Source organism: Ambystoma mexicanum, chromosome 5p, assembly GCF_040938575.1.
Source record: "Ambystoma mexicanum isolate Mex_15411 chromosome 5p, UKY_AmexF1_1, whole genome shotgun sequence".
NCBI lineage: Eukaryota > Metazoa > Chordata > Amphibia > Caudata > Ambystomatidae > Ambystoma > Ambystoma mexicanum.
Window position 1 is genome coordinate 299645472 of NC_090930.1, and position 12951 is coordinate 299658422.

Consider the following 12951-nt stretch of genomic DNA (forward strand, 5'->3'; position numbering starts at 1 on the left):
CCAGGCTTGCCCAGAAAATGTGCATATGGGCACTCAGACGGAACATTTACCTGTCGACTCAACATGTTCCAGGGGATCTCAATTCACTAGCGGATGCTTTGAGCAGAGATCCTCTCCCAGAAGAACACAAATGGTGCCTACACGAGAAGTCGTAGGAGACTGCTTCTCACAGTGGGGTTCCCCCACTATAGACCTATTCACCACAAACGAAAACAGACAATGCCCAGGATTCGCATCCAGGCTCCCCCAGCCAGGCTCCAAGGGGAACGCTCTATGGATGAACTGGTCAGGGATGTTTTCCTACGCTTTTCCACCACCCCCTCTGATGAGGAAGGTGGTCAACAAGATACACAGGGAATCAATGACGCTCATCTTAGTTGCTCCTATGTGGGCAAGACAACCGTGGTTCCCACACCTGTGCAAACTGGCGGTGTGCGAACCCATCAGACTCCCGTGCTGGTACAACCTACTCTCCTAGCCCGGAGGACAAGCAGTGCATCCTCAACCCAACTCGATGAACTTGGCAGCATGGCTCCTGAAGTCATAGTTTGGCCATCTCAATTTACCACAGAGATGTATGGATACCCTAAAAGAATCAAGGAAACCTAACACAAGGCACTGTTACTTTGATAAGTGGTCAAGATTCGTTATTTGGTGCCAGAATAAACAAATCGACCCAGTTGATTGCACTCCTTCCAATATTGTCAACTACATGCTCCACCTACTGGACACAGGGTTGCTATTTAATTCACTCAAGGTACACCTGGCGGCGCTATCAGCCTACACCACCTCCCATAAAAAGGTGTCATGGTGGAAGGTGCCAGTGGTCAAAGCCTTTATGGAAGGGGTAAAGAGACTCTACCCTCCAATTTCTAACCCACCACCAGGGTGGGACCTTAATGTGGTGCTTGCTAAACTCATGGGACCTCCCTTCGAACCCATGCATAAAGCTAGTTTCAAATACCTGACTTATAAAACAGCCTTCTTAGTAGCCATTACATCAATAAGAAGGGTCAGTGAAATTCAGGCGCTGTCAGTGCGAGATCCTTTCTTTACTGTTCATAAGGATAAACTGGTTTTACGCACTCGCCCTAGGTTTTCACCTAAATTCATTTCAAAATTCCATGTTAACCAGTCCTTTGAGCTACCGGCCTTCTTCCAAGAACCCAAAAGCTCTGCTGAGGTGAAACTACACACTAGATGTGTGGCGAGTGGTCCTCAACTACGTGGACAAGACCAGACCGCTAAGAAAGACAGATCAACTGTTTGTCTCTGTAGCTCTAGGCAGAGAAGGAGATTGCCTCTCTAAGGGTGCCATCTCTAAATGGATAGTCAGATGTATCCAACTGTGCTACTCCCTTTCAGATAAAACACTGCCTTTTACGCCATGGGCCCACTCTACAAGAGGTACTGGGGCCACTCTGGCTTTCATTGCAAATGTACCCCTTGACAACATTTGCAAAGCAGCTACATGGAGCTCTATTCACACCTTTACTCAGCACTACTGCATTGACACTCATTCCAAGACAGATACTCAAGTGGGACATGCGGTTCTAAGACATATGTTCGCTCATGACCCTTCTCACATCCCACCTTCTTCTAACACTGCTCGCTAATGTATGTACAGCATGTGATCTAAGCAGATTACACAAGCCTCAGAAGGGATACATTACTCACCGTAATCGTATTTCTTATGCTTGTATCTGCTTAGATTCACATGCACCCGCCCTTCCTCCCCTCTGAGAGAAGGCGCATTGATGCTTGTAGTCTTATCTATCTTATCTGCTTACTCTGTACTCATGCTACTCTTAATGCTACCTCATGTCAGAAAAAATACAATCTGAGGGTCCTACACGCGTGAGGGAACATGGGTACAGTGGACGTCTCACTAGGGATAGTATTACTGACACGCCCTAGTTCAACGCCCCTTTTCGAGTTTCGAAAAACAAACTGTAATACTCTGCAGCTTCGACTAGATGTAGGCCTATGCACAGCATGTGAATCTACGCAGATACAAGCATCAGAAATACTATTACGTTGAGTAATGTATCATATATATTCAGTAAAAAAAACTTTGTTAAAGGGACGTTATGGTTTCAAGTAAAACAAAAAAAAACCTGAAATTCGCCAGTTATGGTCAGCTAAGCAACCATAACTCGCGCCACCACCGTGCACTGTTAAGACTAACAACCAGGACATCAAAGATGACCTCACAAATGTCATTGATGACATCACATGTGCATTTACATTTCATGAAAAGTCTGTACAAGGGATTCTTATTATAATGTTGACAAAAAAGTGTCAAGGATCATTGGAATAAATATCTTGAGCTACTTAGTGCATTAAGCAATGCATTGATATACATAGCATTCTATTATGAAGTTCTATCCAGTATACTAAGCTACTCATGTAGAAACATAGGTGTTGTATACAGCATACATGATGGAGGTGCAATATTCATAACCTTTACTTGTTGAACAGTGAAATGATAACTGCTTTCTTATTAGATTGTTGCGTACTGTGAAACATGTAATAAATAGCTTATAAAACCCACTTGCATTATTACAGACAAAACACAGAGACAACAACACATACAAATATGAGTATACACAGGGAAAGTGAAATAAGTAAAAAACAGCAGTAGTAGCAGAAAGTGTTCATAACCTAACGGATTACCTTAATGCAGAGAAATGATTGCTCTGTTTCAAAGCTGCTACTTACCCTATGTATATGTATCACATGATGTGACTGGACCCTAAAGAAAGTAGTGTGAGTACAATGTATACAAATATGAGCATATACAGGGAAAGTATAGTAATACAAAAACAACATAACTATAACCCCACTGATTCTCTTCATGTACCGAAAGGATTACTGTCTTTCAAACTTGTGTCTTCCCCTATGTTTATGTTTCATATGATGTGACTGGACTCTAAGGAAATTACTTTAAGAACATACTTGAAGGATAAGTCAACACATGTAGTACCTTTCCAACTTTTAGTTCCTGACTGTTACTGAAGAAAACCATGTGGCCTAGATATGTCAGTAAAGGAAAAACGGGGGAGCCAGATATGTGATGTCATCAGTGATGTCATCAATGACATTTGTGATGTCATCTTTGATGTCCTGGGTGTTGGTCGTAGCAGTGCACGGTGGTGGCACGAGTTATGGTTGCTTCGCTGACCATAACTGGCGAATCTTAGGGGTTTTTCGGTTTTACTTGAAACCATAATGTCCCTTTAACAAAGTTTTTTTACTGAATTTCATAGGTTTTTAGTAGCGCAACTTAACCATAACGTCCCCTTAACAAAGTTTTTTCCATAATGTCTACAAACATATGACTTTTTGCGGACCTTCCGGACAGTGCCACATGACCATATGCTGGCACGCAGCATGATGCTGTGTCCGAGAGTACGCAATTCACAATAAAATCTGTGCTTCGCGGACAGTTTGCAACTGCATTTTCTACTGATCTAGGATCTTTAAACTTCAAAATTTCCCTTGCACAGCTCCAACACCTATTCCTACTTATCCATTAACAACCTAGTACACAGTACAAACGTTTACCAAAACTGCTATTTATCTTAAAATGGCATCCGCCAAGCTCATCCCTCCTCCCCAAGAAACACCACCACTGCTGTAATCCAGGAGCATGAGAAACACTGCCCCCTACCTTAGAAATAACACAGGCGCAACATTTTCCCCAGTCCACCTGTCGCACCATATTAGTGTTTGGTACCTCTTCCCTCATTTCCCTCCCCACCTTTCATTCTAAGCTCTCCTGCCAAAAAAAATCCATCCAAAAACAATATAAATGTTCCTTTAGGAACCACCTTTCACAGTTAAAAAATAGAACTAAAAAAACAAACTGCATAGACTCCATCAACTTTATATTTCTCAGTAAAGTACATAGACTCAATAAGATTTTCCAACATTTCCATTTACATTTTGTGTTATGCTAATGGCAATATTGGGGCATTCATTGTTATTGTTATTTCGCATTTATATAGCGCCTTATATACCATTGGTATGGTCTGAAGGCGCTGGTAGGTTGAACGCCCTTGGGAATCGAAGTTCAGATCAGTAGAAAGAGTAGAGAGAGTCAAAAGGTGCGTCTGCCCTGTCCACTCGTCTGCCCTGTCCACTCGTCTGCCCTGTCCACTCGTCTGCCCTGTCCACTCGTCTGCCCTGTCCACTCGTCTGCCCTGTCCACTCGTCTGCCCTGTCCACTCGTCTGCCCTGTCCACTCGTCTGCCCTGTCCACTCGTCTGCCCTGTCCACTCGTCTGCCCTGTCCACTCGTCTGCCCTGTCCACTCGTCTGCCCTGTCCACTCGTCTGCCCTGTCCACTCGTCTGCCCTGTCCACTCGTCTGCCCTGTCCACTCGTCTGCCCTGTCCACTCGTCTGCCCTGTCCACTCGTCTGCCCTGTCCACTCGTCTGCCCTGTCCACTCGTCTGCCCTGTCCACTCGTCTGCCCTGTCCACTCGTCTGCCCTGTCCACTCGTCCGCCCTGTACATTCATCTGCTCCAGTGATGTACACACTCTCCGCACTTCCATATTCATCTGTTCTACAAACTTATTCGCTTTACGCTCATCCGTTCTGGACATTCATCTTTTTTACGCTGTTCTTCCACTTGTGCATTCTTCCACTCATCGCATTCCTTTGTTCTACCTGATTCATCCATTCTAACTAATTCATCCACGCCATTCATTTCGTTCACTCCGCATGCATTCTGTTCATTTCAGGAGTTTAAATCTCTTTACTATTTCCATATGATTTACTGTTATTAACCGTTTCACTGCTTTGATCTACTTTATTCGTTTAATTCTGTTTGCCCTTCTAGTTTATATTAGGGGTTATTAGCTGTTAGTTTCTCGCATCAGGTATTTTGATAGATTGGTGTCCTTGAGTTGCTGTTGGTCTGTTTGGGTTAGTTTGGTAAGGGTTGGTTTTAGGGGAAGAGCCAGGTTTTCAGCAGTTTGCGGAAAGGCATTAAATCCTCAGTTAGGTGGATGTGGGGGTGGGAGTGAGTTGCATAGCGTGGGGGCCAAGGCTGAGAATGATGATCCGCCTAACCTGATTGAGTTTGTCTTCGGTATGACTAGGAGACCGGCTGTGCTTGATTTTAGGGTGCGTGGGGGGTGGTAGGGTTTTAGCTTATCTTGAAGATATTGAGGTCCGGTTTTATGCAGTGCTCGATGGGAGATGCACAAGGTTTTGAAAGTCGCCCTTCAGGCTACTGGAAGCCAGAGCAGCGTTTTAAGGGCTGGGGAGATGTGGTCTCTTGGGCCGAGCGCAAGTAGCCATTTGGCTGCCGTGTTTTGTGCTCTTTGGAGTTTATTCAGTTGGTACGCGTGGACTCCGAGGTATAGGGGGTTTGCGTACTCCAGTCTTGATATAATGATTGATTGGACCGCATTGGGAAAGGAGAGATATGGAAAGATGTGCCTAAGGGTTTTAAGGTGGTAGTGGCAGGACTTTGAGACGTTGTTGACTTGGCGCGAGAGTGTTAGGTCAGAGTCAGAGGTGCATCCAAGATTTTTCACTGAGTTCGAGGCGGTTGGTGAGTTGCCCATGGCAGATGGCCAAGGTAGTGGATGCGGAAGGAGTTCGGAGTTGCCACATACCATGATTTCCGTTTTGGAGGGGTTTAACAGGAGGTGGCTTTGGGTCATCCAGAGTTCTATGTCGAGGAGGCAGGAGGCTAGGTCAGGTCGTAGTTGGGTTTTGAGTTCAGGAGTTTTAGAAATAGTTGAGTGTCGTCGGCGTAGTTGTAGCACAGGATGTTGTGCAAACGAATAATTGGCGGAGGGTGATCAAGTAGAGATTGAACAAGAGGGCGGATAGGCATGCTCCTTGTGGGACTCCCGTGTCGACTGGTCGGGCTTGGGAGGTATAGGTGGAGAGTATCGTTATTTGGTACCGATCTTTGAGGAATGAGGCTATCCATTTAAGAGCGGTTCCACCAATTCCTAGGGAGTGGAGGCGGTCTAGGAGGATTGAGTGATTGATTGTGTCAAAGGCGGCGGATAGGTCAAGAAGGATTAGTGCTGCGCATCCTGCAGAGTCTGCCGTCATTTTAAGGTCATCCCAAATAGAGGTTAGAGTGGTTTCAGTTCCGTGGCGGGCTCTGAAACCTGATCGAGCGGGGTCTAGGAGATTGTTGGCTTCGACAAAGGCATTAAGTTGGGAGTAGGCAGTTTGCTCAATGATTTTGGCAAGGAATCTGGTGTTTGAGATGGGGCGGTAGTTTTTGGGCTCGAGCGGGTCGAGCGAAGATTTTTTAATTAGAGGTTTGACATGAACCGTTTTGAATGTGTCGGGAAAGATACCAGAGGAAAGGGAGGCATTTATGATGGATCTTGCATGTTCTCCTGCGCAGGTGGAAGCAAACATTTCTTTGAGGGTTGTGGCTGGGCAAGGATCCAGCTGCAAGCCAGATGGTTTGCGGGCAGATAGAAGTTTGCAAAATTGTTCTGGTGATATTGGACTAAAGGAATCAAACGTTGGTTGCGTAGTGGTCGCAGCTGGTGGGCCTGCTGGTATGGGGGGAGAATTGTTTGGTGGATGTAAGAGAGCCAGTTTGGTGGCTAGAGTATTTGTTCTTTCGAGATCTGTGGTGTAAAAGTGGAGGGAGAGTGAGTCGCACAGTGATTGTGAGGGAGTCGGGACGGTCGTGTTGCAAGTCGGATTGGTGAATTCGGAGATGATTTTGTGGAGTTCTTTGCTTGGGTTTTTGCAGTTTATGATTCGGGAGTGGCTGAGGAGTAAGTATTGACTGGAACGGTGGACACCGGCCCAACAGCCCAAGTTATCAGCCCAAGCGAAGCGAGGGTGGATAACGAGGTCTCTGAACCATTACCCCCCATTCCAGCCCCTGAAATGGGGGATGAAGGCCATTAGCAGCCTAGGTTCCCAAAGCGGTAACCTGTGGTACTAAAAAAGAGGATTTTTCATCCTACACTGGGACGCCTTTGGCATCCCGGTATAGGAAGGAAAATCCTTTTCCAAGATGGCCACCATGGAAAGGGAAGGCGGGATTCTATACAGGGCCCATCTTTGCTTTCCATGGTAGCCTGCGAAAGGCAAAAAGAAAACCCTAGGACCATTTTACGATGAGCACATTTATCTTCCCTTTCAAATCTATTCTAATTTCGAATAACTTTACCACAAAGCCAGTCCCAGGTGGACATGGCCACTTTAATCCTATGTTTTGTCCCTTCTGTTCATGGCCAGTAGCCACTTTGTTCAGATCGTGACCTTATTGCATGACCCGGACATTCTGGCCACTGCCCTTGGCTACAGCCTACCCCTCAGTCACTAAAGCTATACCGCTATTTTTTTTAACTTGTCAAATAAGAAAACACTGCCACTTTTGCAAAACCATGCTTTTCAATCCTTGCCAATGCGCCTTACGTAAGTTTGCTGGAAATCCACCACGTTTTATTTTTTCAAAACTGTCAAATGAATGCACATACAATCGTCTTATAAGCGCTGCACAAAATCCCACCAAACGTTGTAAACTCATTCGAAATCACGTCAGAAATATCCCACCCATCATCACCCCTCATCTCCCCAAACATTATTTCATAAGTTTCACAAGTGCAATGCTCCGAAAATATTATTGTCCCGAGGGTTCGGCCATGTATTTTTATACATACATTAATATATCGCAAACATTTCCAATTCAGCTTACCTCACTTTTCCTCTTTTAAAAACATACGAAATCTGGCAGCAGGGCGCAATCCATCTTGTGCTATTCTTATCCATTGCTGCATCTGCCGAAGGTAAACTGCCCTGATGTCACTAAATCATATGCCCTGTCCCTGACCCCCACATCACCAACCCTAGTGATATTCTACACCTTTCTCGGTGATGTTCCTCTTCAGCATATCCAAACTCGCCCATAATCACCTACGTGACGTGATGCAGAACCCGAAATTCAACACACATCGACTAACAGCACGTCACAATTCGGAATATTAAACCATTCTTTAAAAGAAAACAATAACACTGTAAAATTTGTAAAGTACTTTTAGTTTGCAACAACATCCGACTATTCCCATATTAAATCAAATAATTTGTTTCTTTGCTCGTGGTCCAAAATGTTAATCGTGAGGCACACGTTGTTCTTTTTCCATACACAAAGTGTTTGTTTTTCGATAAAAAAACTACTTGGGTCACACAGTGAATTACAGGGCTTCTGCATCAACATGGGCCTAGACCACCATAAAGGATGTTATGTTACTCCTAATCGCTAGTACAGCGTATGTAAACATTGGCCCTAGGCGATTGTCCCAAAAACAGTCACTGTGATCCAGCCGTTGACAACTACGTGCAGCTGCCGATTGAAGAAGCCGTCAGTTGGCATCTGGAATCTATGTCAATCGCAGAAAGGCAGCATGTAGCTATTTGGAAAATAAAACAGAAAATGTGTATCAATACCCGAACTTTATTACAATATATCTATTGACTTTTTAATTCGGCATAGAGTTTAAACTAACTATTAGCACACACATCAAACAATCTCAACTAAGAGAAAACAACGTGGAAACTGATACACAATTCCATATGGTCATACGTGACATTTTAATGAAATATTAGCGTAGAACCTGGGTGAGCCTAGTGATAGTCTACATGCACCTAGATCCTGCACTCTCCATAACCACATAAAAAAGACAACCACACAGAAAGATAATACTTGCGTTACATTGCAATAAGAAACACAGAACAAACAAATAGAATATAACCCCAAATGAATCTTCAGATAATAATAAGTTAATGCTCGTTCCGGTATACAGTCGTCAAAATCAAACTTACATTATATTCACCATTTCCATTCTCTTGGCGTAAATCAGACCGTAACGCTCACTGCGCTCGCACCAAAGAATCTTCATGAACTGAATTTACATGTTCATTACACACTTTTGAAATGCATAACCTTATCAAATGTTCATTATTACAAACCTCCTCTCACTGCATTCCTTACGGAATATGCCCTTTCTCTCAAACAATTGAACCTTATACTTTGTGTCCCATGCGTGGGCTTCCTTAGCTCGCAACCAAAAAATCAAAGCTGGTGACCTTCACTCAGAATCTAAATACATTCTCACTTTGCAACAATGTGGCTGAACGCATCCATGAGAACTCGTATTCTCATACACGTGCAGGGCCTCTCTTTGCATCAGACACTGCAGGTGGCTGCCTCAGATGCCAGACTCTAGGGGGTGGCAGTCTGACTCCATTATTATTTTAAATACAGTTTAACACAGACACATTAGTCCTTCGCCTGTACTTTACGCACATTATATTGTGGAACACCTCCAAATGTACCGTATGACTTTCGTGACAAAAAGACACCACTTTTTTGCTTCTTGCTGCCATATCCCATCCTCATCAACCCTGACCTCTCCAGAGAGTATTTCATAAGTTTAACAAGTGCAATGTTGTGTTTTTTAATATGTTTTTGCTGCGATGTCCGCGGACACCAAAACACAGATCCAAGATGGTGGGCGCATCGGAACAATCTGACACACTTCACGCTCTTCACCATCCAATCAGCGAACGCATCACATGTCCGAGGACATGACGCGACCGATTAGCCAATCGATATCTTGCCCGCGGAGTGAACAGGGAAGTGTGTCTGCGGAGCGGACATAGATATCACTAATTTTTTTAGACCTACTTTTTGATTGTTTAAAAAAAGACTACTGGACGGATTTTCACCAAATTAACAAAAGCACGCTTTTGGGACCAATCCGCTGCTCCTGCCGTAAATTTGGTGAAAATCCGTCCAGCGGTTTGAGCTGTAGGCGTGTTTTCCCCCCATTCAGTCTATGGGAAAAATGGGAAAAAAACAAATTTTGGGACCCTCCCCCTATGACTCCCCCTCCCCCCCCCCCCCCCGGACCAAACCTCACCAAACTTTGCAAAAAAAATTCTGGGTGCACCATATACTTTTTTTGCAAAGTTTGGTGTACATTCGTCCGGGGGAGCGAAGTTATAAGCCGCCCAAAAAGTGCTCTTCCTATGGGACTAGCAACTTAACCATAACTACACATCCACTGCTGTGGCTGTGTAATATATATATATATGTGTGCATGAGTGTGCACTTCATGTATTTATGCAGGAATGTAATATTTAACTTATTTTGTATTCTAAGACTCACACATCATACTTCTAATTCAAATAAAAAATGTTTGATTTTCTTTTGATTCCTAGACATACTGTACAACGGAAGTTTCACAGACAAATTGAAATTACTCTTCAAGCTACACATACCTCCTGGTAAGAAAACAATTTGCCAAAAATGTTCCTTTGTTTGCTGCCATTGGCCATCAACCACGTGGAGTGGATTTTCTATACCACACCTCTGAAAAGCGCTGCACCAAAGGCATCTTTCAATAAGGCATATGACTTTGAGGCTCAGTTTCAATTCTTTTTTATCCAGGAACTCTGTGAATTCTAATGTAACAATCGTTTGACAAAAACATGCTATGTATTTCAGAAACTACAAAAGATTATGCAAATATATAAAAAAAAATGTGCATCCTTGTGAGAACAGTCTAATTGGCTTACCCAGTCAGAAAGAGGGTTTCCAGGAAATTCTGGACACTATGTGCTCACATTTCCTCAGACATACTCATAACATGCTTCGCTCAATCAGAAGGTCCACTCTTCTAGCACTAGCCGCCTCCCCAGCCTCTCTCTGCTCTCCCATCTTCCTCAGTTTGCTCGGTCGGAGGGCTATTGAGGTTCATCTTACCATTCTCCTGCGTGTGACATATACTACCAAGCCATTGCACGCACAGGCCAGTCTAAGCAGCTCCCCAGCTACACACCTTGGCCATGCTTCCATGGCTGCACAATGCCGTGGGGACACCCCAACCTTCCTGCAGTGCTTTATAGGTGGCAAGAGCGGGGTGAGGACTCTTCCCCCCTCCCCCCAAGTATTAGCGGCCAAAGGGGCGAACATTCCCTGGTATTATGTGCCCTAAGAACTCCTAAAGGCTGTTGCTTTGCTCGGGACACTAAGTCGGGCTTATGGGTACTAAATGCTTGACAATTCCAGTGCTGCTGGCCGCTAAGGCTTCTGTATAGAACATCAGTTTATGCTTATGCCTTTTATTAGCAACCAAACGATGGAGCAGTTTGGGATGCGTGCTGTTTTACATTCTCGCTCTCCCCTAATACACCTATTATCAGATATTACTCTTTGATGAGTTGTAATAATAGGCATTATTCCTTAATATAGTGTGACTCAATGTACAGCTTCTAGTGGGTGAATGTCTTTGGCATCACTTCTGGGATCTGTGCCTATGACTAGAGGTGACTCAGATTATTGAAGCAAGCCCTTAGCTCACTGTGCTGCTTATCCTCAAGTTTTTACTACAAACTCAGTTCGACCTAAGCCATTTGGCGCTTTGTGCAAAGTGAAATTACATAACTTTAAGAGGGAATTATAACATTTATGAGAAACCGCGTTACAAATGACAAAGATAGAACGAGAATTGATTGACATACAACTACAAGATTTACAAAGTGAATAAGCCATAGAGAGGAGTAATTCAGAATTGCTCATTCCAAAGTATGTGGAATTTATTTGTATACTTTAACAAAAATTAATCCAGCAAAAAAGCCCAATGTCAATTGTATTATTGTCATGGTATGCTATGAGGGACTGGGGGGGAAGGGGGTGTCAAAGCAGTCAAAGTTGATGCATGAAAGATTAGTCTGGATAAGTGGGCATGTCATGAGCTGCAGTTCTTTAGCGGAGCTCGAGTATGGACAGCGTAGTGTTGAATTCTTGGGATTTTCAGCTGAAGCCGCTTGGACGTGGAAGCTGCACTTTTCCCAGTTCCCATTTTCTTCTTCTTGTAAATTACCGAATGCATGGGCGGACTCACGCAGGCGCTTCCCCATCCAATAGGTTTGTCATTTATCTAAGCTTAGTCCTTTCCTACGATGTGGAGAGATTTGTATACCGAAGATATGTACCTCCTATAGATCACCAGCTTCCATATCTTTTCTCATGGGGTTCATTAATGAGATCTTGGTCCTTCCATGCTCGCATTTGCAGGTTCAGTCAGTGTTATACCTATTTTCTCCAACTCGGGCATCCTCAATTATATGGGGACACTTAAGCTAGCAGGAGGACTCTACCTCTCTACATAGGTAGGAAGCAGAGCCCCCAGTGTAGGGGCAATAGGTGTACATATCTATAGTGAGAGCCGTGTGGTGATCCTCAAGAGCCCCCAGTATACCAATTTTGGGCCCAGCGTTGTGGTGTGGATGGTGACCTCCATGCCCCATGACCGCCCCATCCACCACCTCATGGCACAGGCCAATTTGTCACATATCACTCCCCTCTTCATCTTAGCCCCGCAGATGGATCTTAACCAGGTGTTTGCTTAGAAAATCTACATTAGCCTGTAAATTGCCCTCCCAATGCTATACGATAAAAGTATTGGCATGTAAGGTGAGGAGTCCTCTTAGTACCAGTGTGTTACTGTCTTTGTTTCTAGCACACTATGTGATGGCTGCATGATCAGCCACCATTTTAAACTTGCAGCACATTTGGTAATTTCCTTATTGACGACTTCCAATGTTCGCATGCTTGGGTCAACATCCTTGCCCCTCCCATTCTCTACTCTGAAGCCTGTCTCTCCCCAACCACGTCTTCTACTGTAGCTGCATGCTTGCACCTGCATCCTCCTTAGGTTCTCCCTCTTTAGGGCTCAGGCGAGCCTTCTCCTGATCTTGCACGCACTCTCCTTCAGAGATTCTTTTAACTTCTTCCTAACACTGCTTTACAGCCTCCGTCCTCTATTATATGTCATCCACCCTCCTTTTGGCACCTCCTTCCCACCACCTCTCTAGCTCTACTTTCTCCTTCAGCCTTCTTCTGAGGTTTCCTTCCAACCTCCTCTATTGTGCCAATATTTTCTC

General features: G+C 44.3%; 1 protein-coding gene across 2 annotated transcripts in view; it reads left to right on the forward strand.

The window, feature by feature from the left end:
- The window catches only part of TBC1D8B (TBC1 domain family member 8B), a 1314750-nt gene that overhangs the window by 1176079 nt on the left and 125720 nt on the right, over nucleotides 1-12951 (forward strand). For both annotated transcript variants that reach the window (XM_069612733.1, XM_069612732.1), the window contains exon 17: nucleotides 10225-10290. In XM_069612733.1, the coding sequence (XP_069468834.1) occupies nucleotides 10225-10290 (66 nt within the window). The remainder of the gene's footprint in view (nucleotides 1-10224; nucleotides 10291-12951) is intronic.